The 15,729-nt window shown below is 39.7% G+C and overlaps 1 protein-coding gene across 1 annotated transcript in view; it reads right to left on the bottom strand.

Moving 5' to 3' along the window:
* brinp1 (bone morphogenetic protein/retinoic acid inducible neural-specific 1) overlaps positions 1–15,729 on the bottom strand; it is a 122,196-nt gene that overhangs the window by 10,644 nt on the left and 95,823 nt on the right. Inside the window, exon 6 of the mRNA XM_084694089.1 lies at positions 7,234–7,456. Within this exon, the coding sequence (XP_084550215.1) occupies positions 7,234–7,456 (223 nt within the window). The remainder of the gene's footprint in view (positions 1–7,233; positions 7,457–15,729) is intronic.

The raw sequence follows: 15,729 nt of genomic DNA, 5'->3' as shown, positions 1-15,729 counted from the left end.
GCCTTATTGCTTAAACACATTTTGTCATTTAGTCATCACAAAACGTGAAACGCTTAAACCCTAGTTTTTTGTTGAAATTTCCAGACCTTCAGGGATGCTCAAGATGTTATCCTATGTTGTTCAATGACTGGGAAAGTGTAAGTCTGTCTAAATTAGCTATCAACTTTATCTCTGTGTGTGCATCTCAAATATGCTTTAACGTTTCATTTACACTTTAAATTACATACCAGACAGACACCAGTATACATGTAACTGCAGTGATTGTAAGTGACAGCTGCCTTTACCTCCCGAATAAAAGTATCCCTCGGAATAAAAGTACCCCCCCGGAAAATTGCCAAATCAGTACGCAAACTGTGTCAATATGCTATCAATATGTGTTCCTACCAGTGTAAGTGCGCATCTTTTACTGTCACTAGCAATCAGGAATAGAAATGGACAGCAAATATACCATTGCTAGGAAAAAACGTAAACACTTCAACACACTGAAATACATAATCATTGTTAGAATTTTTTTTTAAAGAGGCTGTTACAAATATATGGTAGTACTTTTCCTCAAAAGTCTGTCTAGTTACAAACATACATGTACTAGTACTATCACTTTTCCTAAAACAGCTTAAGTCAACATGACAACCACTACCAAATAAAGCATTGCTAGGAAAATACTTCAATGCCTGTAGCTTGGAAATACATAGTTATAAATAAACAAACATGGTATACCTCAACAAACTCATAGTAGACACGACTGCCGCGCAGCACAATTGCAGGTGCTGTGATATTTCTAATTACATCATCTCGCAGCATGTCATATTCCGCGTCTTGTGCGGCATGCAATCCTGAACTTACACCAGTACTAGTTACACCTTCAAAGTATCTAACAGCAAGTCCAGCCTCTTCCCCCCGTACAACTACAGCTGGCATTTTGAGAGTGCCATATCTCACTAGCACATGGTCATCAACATTCAGCGACACAGGTGTGTTGTCAGTACTGGGTAGAGACACAAGTGTCGTGCTGGATGTGGAAGCTGTGACAGGTTTCGTGCTGGATGTGGAAGCTGTGACAGGTGTCATGCCGGACGTGGAAACTGAAATGGGAATCACAGTGGTTGATTCAACCAAACTCTGTACAAGATCGGAATTAGACTTTAGGCGGTGTTTCACACTGTTGCGTGCCTTGGCATATACGTCGATCTTATATAGCAGAGATATGGCAGGGATGTCTCTTTGCCATATGTGTTCAGCACTTTTGCCAGCTCATTCAGGAACTTCCCATCCTTATTAAGGCTCTGATCAGTTGTGTCAGTTGGTAGGCCAATATGGTCTGTAGATACCCTGGTCATGGTACTACTGACTGTAGGTGCTGGTGCTGGCACTTGATCTGGGGCTAGCGCTCCTACTTCATTTTCATCTTCCGCCTCAAATTCAAGATCAATGTTGAATTCGAGCTCCCCATCTTCTGTGTCCAGTAGCTCATTCCCTTCATTTACTGGATCCTGATTCTGTGGGGCAGCACGTCGAACTCCCTCTGGTGGTGTAATGGATGCAAGGAGATCTTTCAGTGTTTTTGGTGGCTCCTTCGCCATCTCCTCCTGGCGGAATGCCACAAACTCCTAAAGATGTTTTGCGCCTTCAAGTTGGGGAGGGTCTTGATTGTGGCCTTCATGGTGATGAGACTGTAAGATCCCTTGGGGCCCCAGTGAGTGGTCACTCCCTCTGGACAATGTAACTTGTCCTGTAGAATTGTGCCCTTTCCCTTTAACACAAATTGTGGTTGCATCCCCAGGCCATTCTTACTAGGGATGGAGATTTGAACTGATTTCAATATTCGAATAGTATCCGAAATTATTTTCGAATATCAGGATAATCTATCTTATTAATGTGGTTCCGTTATGTAATTAGCCTGACGTGACGCAAAGCATACAGTAAACACATGAACCACCACATATTCTGGCAATAATTGGGACTGTTAAACTATTAGATTAAATAAGGGTTGAATAAAGAAAAACAAATGAAAGATCAATTTATTAACATGACGAAAAGACAATGAACTTGAAAAACTGCTGCGTCTTCAGACGTAGGCTCTTAATTTGGTGGAAAAGCGATTAGCCTATTATTATGTGAAATAAAAAGTAGGCTACATTGGACTAAATTTAACACATTGGGTAGGCTATCCTCCATAAAAACGAAAGACACACGGAGAAATATTGCATATTAACTTGGATATTAACTTGGAACCGGAATTCTATAGGATACGGTGCGCCACCACACATTGCGAACATAAACAGCCGATTACGCTAGCTCTACATGGCTACTGGTAAGAAAATAAATAAGCCACAACTGCATTAGCCATACGCATTTTTATTCAGGAGCATTAGCATGTAAACATGCTCAGGGGAGAGGCTAGTACGGAGTCGATTTACGAGCAGGCCGGCATAGAAAAGACTGCAGGAACTGAGGTTGTTGCGTGGTACTGCTTAGCCAGGACACTATGCTTCTTGTAGCGCCAAATGAAATGAAAGGAGACTCGCAGCAGAACGCAGGTGTAGCCTACCTTTTTTGATGGTTTTCATCATTTTCTAACGTCACAACTATTAGAATGCACAACATGACGCGACGGTTTTTCAATAAAACCTTTTTTAAATCAAACTACGCTCATAAGTATTCGAAAAAAGTATTCGAATACTAACTTACTTTAGGATATCCGGATATTCTATTAACCACGCCCATCCCTAATTCTTACTGGAGGCTTGAGTGAAGACAGTCACTCTCTCCCTTGACAACATGTAAGTAAGTAAGACTTTATTTATATAGCACATTTCATACAAGAATTGTTGCTTTACATAAAATCAATAAAAACAATAATACAAGTGATAAAAGTCATAATTAAAATAGCAACAATAATATAACTAATAAAAGTAGTAAAACCCTTCTGAGATCAAATTACTTAAATGCTTCAGTAAAAAGGTAGGTTTTAAGCTGTCTTTTAAAAATGTCTAGCGTGTTTGCTTCCCTAATATTTATGGGTAATTTGTTCCATAGTTTTGGGCGTAATTAGCAAAGGCCGAATGACCAATATTCTCATGACTGCTTCTGGTGACCTCTAATAGGCCTGCATTTGATGATCGCAGTGTTCGAGCTGGTGTGTAGTTTATAAGGGAGTTAGCAATGTAGCTAAGTCCTTGTCCGTGTAGAGCTTTGTATGTGAGGAAAAGGACCTTAAAGTCAATTCTGAAAGTGACAGGGAGCCAGTGTAAAGTAGCTAGGACTGGACTAATGTGTTTTCTCCTTTCAGTTTTGGTTAATAATCTAGCTGCAGAATTTTGAATGAGCTGTAGTCTTTCAGTGGTTTTCTTGGGAAGACCAGTGAAAAGTGTGTTACAGTAGTCCAGCCGGCTGGATATAAAAGCATGAATTAACTTCTCTGCATCATTTTGGTTTATGAATGGTCGTACCTTTGCTATATTCCTCAGGTGAAAGAAAGCTGTTTTGGTCACTTTATTTATGTGAGAGTTGAAATTCAAATCTGAGTCCAGGATTACACCGAGCCTCGTCACCTCTGGTTTAAGACGGGGTTAAGCCTCCTAGATTCTTAGTAAGCATCTCTCTTTTGGATTTGGGGCCACATAATAGGACTTCGGTTTTGTCTTCATTTAATTTAAGAAAGTTATCATTCATCCATCTGTTTATTGCCGACAGGCAGTTAGTAATGGAATTGATGGCCGTTGCATCGTTGGGTTCCGTGGATATATATAGTTGTGTGTCATCCGCATAGCTATGGAAACCTATGTTATGTTCTCTGATTATGTCGCCGAGTGGTAACATATAAAGAGAAAAAAGTAATGGACCCAAGCAGCTTCCTTGAGCAACCCCATAGCAGTTCTCATGTTTCTTGGACCTATGGTCTCCTAAACTAACGTAAAACTTATTTCCTGTGATATATGATTTTATCCAGTTCAATACACTATCCGTGAACCCAATAAGCTTTTCCAGTCTATTGATTAGGATGTCGTGATCAATGGTATCAAATTCTGCACTGAGATCTAGCAGGATAAGGATAGAGACTTTATTTGCATCAGAGTTTAGTCTGAGGTTGCTAATTATTTTGGTGAGAGCAGTTTCAGTACTGTGATATTTCCTGAAACCTGACTGCGAGACTTCCAGGATGTAATTTTCTTCAAGAAAATAATTTAGTAGTTGTTGTCTTTGATGTAGGTGGGGCCATCCTTTATGGTCAAGGTCTTCTGTCCGGCTGTCTCGTTGCGATGTAGTGGCATTTGATCTCCGTTGATAATGTCAACATCCTTCATCTTCAATCTTTTCTCGAAGAAAACCCTCACCCAAATAATGTTCTTCAGGAAATCAATGATTCTTTCCTTGCGAACATTTTCCGACACAGCAAAATGCTTGTTTGGGTGTTTGAGGGAAACCCGATACTTCTCCATCCATCCTGGCACCCAGTTGTCACTGAACTTGACTCGCTCCTTGTCTGTTGGATCGAGGCCGCTTTGCTGTAAGTATTCTTCGTACAGCTGCTTGCATTTCACCACGAAGATCTTTTTTGACAGGCAGGCTTTCAAAGATCCTCGCACATCAACAAACCTAACGAAACGAAAGTGTTACTATACATTTTGTCGAGTAGGCCTATATAAACAAATAGGCTATTCAAAACCTAAACAGAGTTTGATAAATAAGAATTAAAAAATTTACCACTGAAATGCAGCTTGTCGCACTTCTGGCACGGCCTGTTTCCTCCCGCCACCAGGCTGGCGGTACCATTTCTTGCGGAAAACTTAATTCACCTCAGTGGGGTCTTCAAGCCGTCTTTCCTGCTCACAAAGTGCGCGCAGGGCAACTTGTTTGGCACTTTGAAAATCCCTGCTGTTTGCAGCTCTTGCCAGCGAGGGAAAAGCCTCCCTCACGGCCAGATATCCCTCTTTGGGCGTTGGGCTGAATCCAATCTTTACGTTTTCCATCCCACCTCTTGGGAAGGGCAGCCGCTTCCCCTTCATATTGTAGCTTGAACTCGTAGCAGCGCTTCCCGAGATCATACTTATCTATTATCTACAAGCGAATACTTTCTCTTTTTTGCATTGCTTGACTCCATGCACTCTTACTAGTAAAACCAATGTGTTGTCAGCTGACACAATTTTTGTGTTATTACCAATCAGACACATATTGTGTTGTTTTCTAGAAATTGAGTGTTGTTTGATCTTACGATTGGACGCACACAACATGTGTTAAAACATTGACCAATCACATTACTACTGCACTGTAGAAAATTCATTTTTGAAAGACGCACTGGTAACCACGGAAATACCCTGGGATTTGTATTTGACGATGAAAGGCTCGTTGTCTATAGGTTGTGACTGTCAGTAGCTAGCTAGCTAAGGTAGCTAACGTTTTCACATCAAAGAGTTCAAATTTTTCTTCCTATCCGAAAAAAATGCATGGAATTTTCTAAAATGATGTCTCGATTTTACCCCCAAAAATAAGCGTACCGTCCAAAATAAGAACGTACCGGGTGGCTTTTTCGGGTAAAAAAAATAAATGTACAGGTACGTTTATTTGGGAGATAAGAGTACATATTTCCAAGGTGTAAAGGTACATGTAGTACCTCTTGTAAGACCCAAGACAGGTGTTGTCAACATTTGTTTAGAAAGATTTACTAAATCAATGACATGATGAGTGATATGTTAAACAATAAGTTGGAAGTGATATAGTAAAAAAAACTGCCCCAGTTGTAGCGGCCACAAGCACACCTCACAATTTCCCCAGAAATTGTACCATCTCTAGTTTTGTTTGTGTAGGGTGACCATAGGTACTTTTTTCCCCATACACCTCTTTTTCAGACTTTAAAAAAGCATCCAGCTGAGGATTTTCTAAATTTGCTAAAATGTCAGGGATTTGGCTTTGGTTGAATTACGATTATACTTGATTGTGTGTGCATGCATTGATTTAACCCTTCTTGTAAGTCCCGCCTTCTCACACACCAATTGGTCGATTATAAGAGGATGCAGGAACTCTTGGCCAAATTCCACGTGCAAAGTGCTGTTGTGTTCAGCATCAAAGAGCATCAAACAGTTGTTTGACAGTAGCAGCAAATGACAGCTGAGTGGAAACAATGGCGAAACTATAAATGTATACATATAAATATAATATTTAGTATATAATATCAACGTATAGCGTATTTTTCACTGTATTCAAGTTTGCATTATAGTAACACAGTTTTTTACCCTTTTATTCCCCCACCCCCTCGTTGAAAAAAAGGTGTCCTCTTTTTGTAAAGCCAGAATGTGGTCCCGCTATGTTTGTGGTATCATAAGAGTACACTGTGTTGATGGCGTTGGTCTGATGGAAGGATGTGTTGGCTTAATAATTTTTCTCCCTGTAATGTGTAGAGAAACATATTAAAGCACATACAGACTCTGATGATAAATCCTGGGGCTGACTTCATCTGAGACACATATACACACACACACACAGATGGTCACACTCACACAAACCCAGTTTTTTTACAAAGCGCTGTCAGGCATTCTTGATTGTGTGCGCTGTTGAGCACAGTGAGCGCACTGCACTGCTTTGATAACACTTCAGTACAAACCTTTGCCAACACCTGAAAATGTGTGTGGGTGTTTCCTCTACCTTAGTGGCAACTGACAGTTGCTTGTTTTCCAAACAGAATTAAACATTTACAGAATAATTTTCTCTATTTGCATTTTATGTTGATTTTTCTAACAATACTTCTGGATGTTACCTTAACATGCTATTTCCGTTCTTGCTTGATGACATTTTTGTCCTAGAATCCATTTCAGACTGCACTTAATTATGGCATGTCTTTAGCCTTCCCCATGCTGTCACAATAGATGGTGACTTATTAATCCTATCCAGAAAGCGCTCTTATTGAGGACAGTGTATTATGTATGTACATACCTGAGAGTTACGTCAAAATTGACCACTAAATTGTCTGGTCTTGTTTTGTCTGGTCAAGTACATATGCCAAAAAGAAACATCATAACTACACTGAACCCAACCACCAACAACGGTATACTTTCCCAAGCCTTGCATTTCCCTTTTGACATACTTGCATTGCAGTATTTCTCCTTTGGCCATCTCTATGCCAGAAAACAATCCATATCAACTCGATAACCTGACCCAAGACAACAATACCTATTGTCTGAAAACAATGTAACCTTATCTCCATCTGCATGAATTCCAGATCTCCCTACAGACACCCACCTCTCCCTAGGCCTTTGGTGGTTCGGATTGTGGTGGCAACGAATGCTCAGACCAAAGAGCTTCCGGGCTGTTCGCTGGATCTTGAGTCTCTGGGACTCCAGGGAACTCTGGAGTAGGCGGTAGCGGGCCTGCAGGTCCCAGTCACTGCCCCACAAGAGGTGAACACTGCTGACAGGGAGGAAGTGGGTGGCAGGCAGCCTCTTAAGAAAGGACTTGAACTCATCTGTAAAGGAAAGGGAGATAAAGAAGGAAAAGGTAGATGGAAGGTGGAAGGTGGCAGAAGAGAAGATAAGGGAGAAAGAAATGTCAGAGTCTGTGTCTCTGTTCGGTGGTGATAGGAAGCAGCATGATTAAATAATTTGTTGTAATAAACCAATGAAATGTGAAACTAGCAGAAAACAAGGACAATATTAATCCACCAGTCATTTTTACATTTGAACTATAAAGGCATCTATTGTATACATGTGGTTTTCAGGCATTTTGGGCTGGTTTTGAGCATTCGTTGGGCTGGAGATGTTGTCATTCCCAGTCCTGAGTCAAAACTTGAAAAGAATGGATCTCTGTATGATTTGCCTGATGAGAGCACAGGTGGCCTTACATAACACGCTTCAAAGTTGTCACTTTCAAAAGGATGGCAAGTTGGTATGCATGCCTTATTGCTAATGGGCAGGCCCAAACGGAATACGCGGGCGCAGAATTCCAACGAAAATCTGCCAATTTTCAAGTAGAACAAATTGGTCTGAGGCAAATGTAAATGCACTTTTTAACTCATATTACATCTGTTATTAAAGCGTTAGCCCAAAATTCTAAGAATTGAAAAGGAAACACTTATCGACCCAAATTACAGCAAGATACAGGTCCAGGGAGTTTTCAGGCGATCTTTATAAGGATGGATCAATACTTTTTTGCAAAGTCTGTCAACATTCAATCGACCATATTTGCCGTCAAACTGTTGTGGAACATCTTCGGTCGCTCCGACATAAGAACGTAAGGCTAGCGGAATTCTGCAGATTTTCAGTCTGAATAACCGCAGAAAATGTGAAAAAAAATCTGCGTATTCCGTTTGGGCCTGCTAATGGGGAACAAAAAGTTAAAAAAAACAAATGTAGGCAGCATGGATTTTTCTCTTCACTGACAATTTGTGAAGAACTTCAAAAAATAACTTAAAGTCAGCCATTGGTCCAATTGTCTTGAAATGTTGTGTTCATGTATGAAATGCATGTCTGTGCCAAGTACATTTTTAAATGGTTTGCAATTTTGAGGAGGACCCGCCATTGCTGCTTGAAGGATGTCTCTATGATGTCATACCCAGTCATTTAGATTTTCCGCCATTTTGAATTTGAAGGGAAAACGTTACTATTATAACGGAACTTATAGTATACGAGCAGTGTACTTATTTATATACTATGTTTGTACTAGGTAAACTGAATTGGCCTTTTAGGTAATTTAGTACACTTTAAAGTACACTTATAGTGTACTTGAAGTTGAATACTGTAAAGTAGCCTGTGTAGTGCACTTTTAGTTTATGAAGTATACTTTGTAAAGTACCTCAAAATATACCTTTGAATACTCTAAAGCAGAGGTCTTCAACCCTGGTCCTCAGGGACCCCCTGTCCTGCACGTTTTAGATGTTTCCCTGCTCCAACACACCTGATTCAAATGAATGGGTCGTTATCAGTGTTGGGTAAGTTACTTCAAAAAAGTAATTTATTACTAATTACTTCATCAATATTGTATTTAAATTACTTTTGTAATTACTCTGTCTGAAAAGTAATTTAATTACTCAATAAGTAATGTAATGCATTACTTCTTACAATCCCTATAAACCTTGTCTGGATAGACAACAGAAAGGAAAGTCTTTCAATAATTAAATACAAGTCAAACTTGGAGTAGTTTAGCCTTTTACCTTTTTAAAACATAGCCTACTAATACTTAACATTTTAGTAACATGTGTAACCTTCTTTCATCTTCAGTTACCAAACAATTTGTGCATAACACAAAAGCTTAACTTTAAGTTAAACATGACATCACATGATTCTACAGTACGCAGCAGTAGCATCTCTTCCTGCAATCTCGTTTGCAATAATTTTTTTAAGCTCACCTTCAAACACTTTCTGCACTGGCGATGTAAAATCAAGTTTTGCCTGCTTAACAGGTGTTGCTGAGGTGTTATCTGTCGATGCCAAAGTATATTCCTAGTCTGTGCAAACTTTCAAGGCGATTAAAACCCTTTCTGATTCTGATGAACATGGATCACTCAAAACTGTTTGTCGATGCTGCCTTGTGAGGTGCTTCAGTAGGTTACTTGTGCTAGCCGCAGCCGCGTATAGTTTTTTTCTCCCCAGGACATAGCTTGCACTTGACATTAATGTTCTTGTTAACCTGTGACAAAAAGGTAAAGTACTTGGAATATTTCCATTTGGTAAAACAGCTCGAGCTACTTGCTTCCGCTGAGTCCGAAATCTTCCACTTCAAACCGCTAGCCCGCACTTATGCAGCAAAAACTTGCGTCTCCCGTGCAACTGCACTACAGCTAACAATTTTAAAGAGGCAGCGTACACTTTTACCCTACAACGATACATTTAAATTTCAATTCAGTATTGATTTATACAGAACTGTTTGACTAATTTACAGTAGGTATGTAACGCAAGTACATTACAAGTAACTGTAAGTAAATTACCTAAAAATGAACAGTAATCCCTTACTTAACTTTTTCAGTGGATAAGTAATTTAATTACAGTATTTACAAATGTAATTACTTAGTAACGCGTTACACCCAACACTGGTCGTTATCTAGTTATGCTAGATCAAAATCACCCATAAATCGAGATGTCCCAGACAAATCGGGACGGTTGGCAACCCTAATCCTACTCCAGAAGAAATGTATACAATTTTCTGTTTCTAAGTATACTTCTTAAAAGTATATCAAAAGTGAACAATTTTCTAAATATACTTCTTAAAAGTATATCAAAAGTGAACTATTTTCAAAGTATACTTCTTATAAGTATATCAAAAGTGAACAATTTTCTAAATATACTTCTTAAAAGTATATCAAAAGTGAACTAAAAGTGTCCTATCCATTTTAAGTATATTTGAAGTATACTTTAATACACTTAGGGATTACTCCTCCTACATAGTGTGTCCAATCTTCACCAAATTTGGCAGAGATGATCTTGAGACCAAGCCTCACAAAAGTAATCAACTGCTGTTTGCCCAGTACAGACAATCAAAATATGCAGCCAAGCCACCAAACAGGAAGTTGCTGCGTGTACTCGGAACCCTCTTCTGAGGATGTCTAAAATGTTTTCTTGGACATTTGACCTGCTGGCCACCTCATTGCTGCTTGACTGATCCAGGCGTTTGACAGACACGCAAGCTTGGGGAGATGCACACACATCCAAGGATTTCTGGAAAAGGTGGGCTGACGAAGCCCCCACCCCTCACTCCTTGGTTTGAAGCAAAGGCCCTTGTGGATCTTGGTGGTATTGCATTTCCAATTTGGTATAAGGTTGTACACATTTTGGCACACTGAAACTATAGGCCACACGTTACACCACAAATGGCAGACCATCGCCCATAGGGGGTGCTACAGGCCACGCAAACATTGTATATTTTGAAAGTGATGGCATTTCCACCCCACAAGTCAAATTTTTTTGAAGGTTGGCATGCATGACTTTTTACCATGCCCAAACATAATTCACTTTTTTTTTTTTTCCTGCAGTTATTCAGACTGAAAATCTGTGAAATTCCGCTAGCCGTCCAGTTTTTATGTCAAAGCGACCGAAGATGTTTCACAACAGTTTGATGCCGAATATGGTCAATTGAATGTTAACAGACTTTGCTAAAAAGTATTGATCCATCCTTATGGAACCCATAATGTCTGCACAGTGATGGGCAGTAGCTACCAGCTTAACTACATTTGTCAGTAGCTTGGCGGTAACGTCGCTATCTACAAAACCAAGTAACTTGTCAGTCGTTAAGCTCTTTTATTGATCAAGTAGCGCAGTAGTGTCCTCGAAAGCTAATTTCTCCTGGACATTTCTGATGTTCATGCATAAAGTTGGTGGATTATTGTGTTGACAAAGCACTGAAAAAGCATCTCACATATCCCATTCTGCAGTTCACGTTACAACCGATCTCACAACAGCTGAGTACAGTGAGGGCTGTCATCGTCTCATCTCCACTCACACAGCGCCTGTGCGGCCAGTCTGACTAGATAACAGCAATTGTGTATTAGCATTGTGGATTAGGCTATTGTTCAGTAAATACATCTAAACATATTTGAGCCTTTATCTGACTAACAATTGTGTTGATCACTAAAATTGCATTGACTTGGCATGCAGTTTGTTTAACTAAAAGTAGCTACTAATGTATCAAGCTACTTTTGACAGATTTTTTTAATTTAGCTTGCTACATTGTGAGTGGTAGCTTGTGTAGTGAAGCTGAATTTATTGTAGAGTAGCTAGTAGCTTAGCTCACTACACATATCAAGTAGCTTGCCCATCACTGTGTCTGCCGCACAGATTTTTCTATACCACGATAATTTGTGAAGAATTTTCAATTTTTAATTGGTTCGCAATGTTTTGGAGGAATCTGCCATTGCTGCTTGCAGCTATATTTAGGATTCCTCCGGTAGAAGGGAACCTATTGTTAGGGTTCCTCCAGTAGGAGAACCCTATTGTTATTGTTAGTATTTCGGTTGTCCATGGGAGTCAATGACAGTCCCTAAACCAGAATGGTAATAAGTTGTGAAATTTGGCATGTTGAAACTGCAGACCATTAGGAACTACCATACCAAACATGGGCCATGTGAAACAATATGTCCCAACATTTTCAGATTTATTATATGCCTTACAGCTCATCATCTCTCTTATTCACTCTCATCTGTGTTGTATATATGTGTAGGGCTGTTTTGTCAGCCCCTTTGTCACTGGTCACCCAGACACTCGTCTGGGACAGTCGTTGATTTGCATGAATGCTAAAATGACAATCACACCTTAATGACCCAACTGTGGAGAAGTGGTCTCAACAGTTGAAGAGGAAGGTTGACAGAGGAAGACTCTGTAATGATCATTAAAAGTTGTGTTCTTGTAAATATCATTTTAAACAGCTTTTAATGTCATGTTTGATATGCTTTTGTTTCTTATTTTATGTATTACATGCTTGTAATAATTTTAATACTGTAACATGTACATGTACAGGGTTTTACAGAGTTTGTGCCTGCAGCAGACCAACATGTGTTTAACATATTCCCTTGTCATTGCAAGGGCAACACTTGGTCTACTGCAGCGTTGATTAATGATCCAATTTGAATTTGTATGCGTTAGACAACTTTTCAGTCATGTGACCGGTGTCCCCATTTTTAGTTAGGTTTGGGTGTATATAGGAAGAAGTTTTTACCAATCACTTCGAGTTCTGTTTACGATACAGCTCCGGTGCGTTAGGCGCCTAGTCCTCATTGTGAATACCTTTGTTAACCATTGCTCTGAAGGTATGTTTTGTACTTGATGATATTTCATTATCATTGTATTGATTATCTTGCTATTTAGATAATAAACTATTAATGTGTGCATTTTAAAGTTACTTGTTCTCCTTGAAACGTATCTATCAAGCTACGGCGGTGAAAACTTTGATCTAGTCTGGTTGATGCGGCTAACTGATTATAAACATAGACTTTTGGAGTAGGTTTTAACTTAAGGCCTCTGAGTCACTTACAGTGGATCTCCACGCTCCGAAGGAATTTACCGGAGCCTCTGAGTGATCGATTACATATCCTACTAGGTCTACTATGGTTAAAATCCATATTATAGTAGAGATAAACGACTGTTTAGTGAACACGCATACTTTAGGGTCGGTGCTCTGATCAAGCAGACGATTTTTACCTACGTCAGAGTTTCATGTCATTAACTGTTTAGCGCTCAAGGTTACAGGTAACGCACTTGTGCACATTGTCAAAAATTGGAGTCAGATATTAACGAGTCAATTATCTCCCTGAGAATCTAACTAAAGGTGACTTGTGGTTCCCAAGCCAGGGACAAACACCAAGCGCGTCTCTGGCCTTTCGATTCACAGCCTACATATGTAACTGCTACAGTATGGGCCTACATGAAAGTTTCAACAGCCAAAGTGTAGTAGTGAAGAATAGAGGAACTGGCCAATGGGTGCTGATGTGGAAAGTCCCCAAAAACTGTGCAGAATGGGCACAAAATGAAATTGATTCAAAATTGATTTTACATTAGATTGTATCAAGGACCAATTGGAGAAGAGGCCAAAGAATATTTACAATTGTAGTAGGACATTGATATGTTTTAAAAGTTCAGGGATGTCATTTATTGGATAAGAAGCCCCAACCCCCCACTCCAGAGACAATTGATGACAGAGAGGTGCTGACATTAAGTTAAACATACTCATGCGTTAAGAGTAGAGTAAATAATAGAGACTAAATGTATAAATGGATGTCAAACTACTATTTTGTGTAACCGAGGTAAGCCCGTCAGCACAGCTCTATCACCTCTTATGTAGGCCTACAATTCAAATTCACTGAATAAACAGTTAGTTAACACAAGTACATCTTATTGAACCAAATTTATTTTCATCACCAATTATCATAGTAGAACAGCTTTCTCAAGCAGTTTGTGATGCATTTTGGAAACAGGAGATGAGCCCCTGGTCCAATGTGCCACCTGGCTTGAGGATGCGCACACAGCTTCAAGGCAGAAAGATGCGTACCATTTCACCTTTAACGTATATGTTCCCACCACCCCCCCTTTCTGAATTAAGTTTGATTGATCTGATTTGTTGATTTCTGTTGCTATGAAAACCAGTTTAGCCAAGCTGGCTTACATTATCATTCAATCACTAACAAAACGTGAATAGTAGCTTGTTAATCAGGCAGAACTGTGTTCCATCAAAGTAGATAAAGGAAAAGCCAGACATATTTCAACAAGTCTCACTTACTTCAGCGAGAGTTCCATTCCATTAACCCGTTAATTAGTAGCGTCACGTATATGTGATCGTTCGAAAGCGGGCCCCTCAGAGTACCGTCACACATATGTGATTCTGAACATTCCAACCGACTATTTTCCGATAGACAAAAACTATATGACAAACGCCATAGTATGGCTTCAAAATTTACAATTAGGAGGCTAACAAGTAACACTAGCAGGTAGTAGCATTGCTATGAGTATTATGCTAGGTTGCTAGGTTGCGGAAGCTAACTAAAGCGAGCTAGCTTTTGTTTTGAAAAAATAACTCACTCTGGTGGCAGCGTTGGTAATATTTAGAACTCACTCCTCTAAAGCAGTGTTTCCCAAAGACTGGGTCGCGACCCTCGGGTGGGTCGCAAGAGATTTTTGGGGGGTCGCCTTGTCACGATCTGCCAGTGGCGATTTCTTAAACTAATTAATGGTCTAATATTTACTATTGTGTTAACATTTTAAATGCGTTAGAACACGTTCATATCGAAAACGAGTTCATTCAGAATCAGCTACATATATTAGCAGGTCGACTGACTGATTTCCTTCTCATACATTCCTGTAGCGCCACAGTGCATTTCCCTGTTGAAGCTCAGCTTCTATGGACTTCAATGGGGCTGCGTTGAACAGTTTTTTTCAGTGCTTCGAAACTATACGGTCATTGGATAAATGCTGCGATTATGTCCCGCCCATGGACGCTCAGGTGGGGGTGAATGGAGGAGTGGGCTGGCCTGGATGCAGGGCTTCCGCGTGATGATTGGAGGGTCTGTTGAGAGACATCTCCTTTTGATTGACAATAATTTTGTACTATAAAAAGTCACCGAAGCTATTCAAGCTCAGTCCCATCGCGGATTCTGTAAGTGTAGTCGAATTGTTGAAAGAGCTGCTGCAACTTATCTCTTGGTATTTGCTTGGCGAAGTTGCTAGCGAGTTTTCATCATACATTTCAGACAATTATACACCACATGCCTTGTTTCAGTTGAACTTAATTCCCACATTTTCTTCGAGTTTAATATTGTTTCGTTGATCGTTCCTTCATTCATTCATTCATTCATTCATTCATTCATTCATACATAGGCCTACTATACATACAGTAGGCTCGGCTAGTGTCCTAAGGGCCAGTGAACTAGAAAAACAATGTAAAATATAACTGCAAGCAGTAATGGCGGATTCCTCCAAACACTGCGAACCATTGAAAAATGTTTATTCTTGACAAATTGTAACTGTATAGAAAAATGTATGCTGCAGAATTACCAATGGCATACCAAATCTGAAATGCAATACCATCAAGATCCACAAGGGCCTTTATTTCAAGCCAGTAAGTGAAGGAAGGGGGCTTGGTGAGCTTATCCATTCCAGAAAGCCTTGTATCTTTATGCATTAAGGCGTGGCCTGTAGCGCCACCTATGGGTAATGGTGGGCCATTTGTGGTGTGGTAGTTACTCTTGGCTTATACTATTAATGTTTCAGGATTTTAAAAACTTTTTACCATTGCATATAAAATCGGAAATGCAATACCAAC

The sequence above is a fragment of the Hypomesus nipponensis genome, chromosome 27 (assembly GCF_054491055.1).
Source record: "Hypomesus nipponensis isolate SF chromosome 27, ASM5449105v1, whole genome shotgun sequence".
Classification (NCBI taxonomy): Eukaryota; Metazoa; Chordata; class Actinopteri; order Osmeriformes; family Osmeridae; genus Hypomesus; species Hypomesus nipponensis.
Note: the sequence above shows the minus strand (reverse complement) of the source record. Positions and strands in the feature narration are given on the sequence as shown.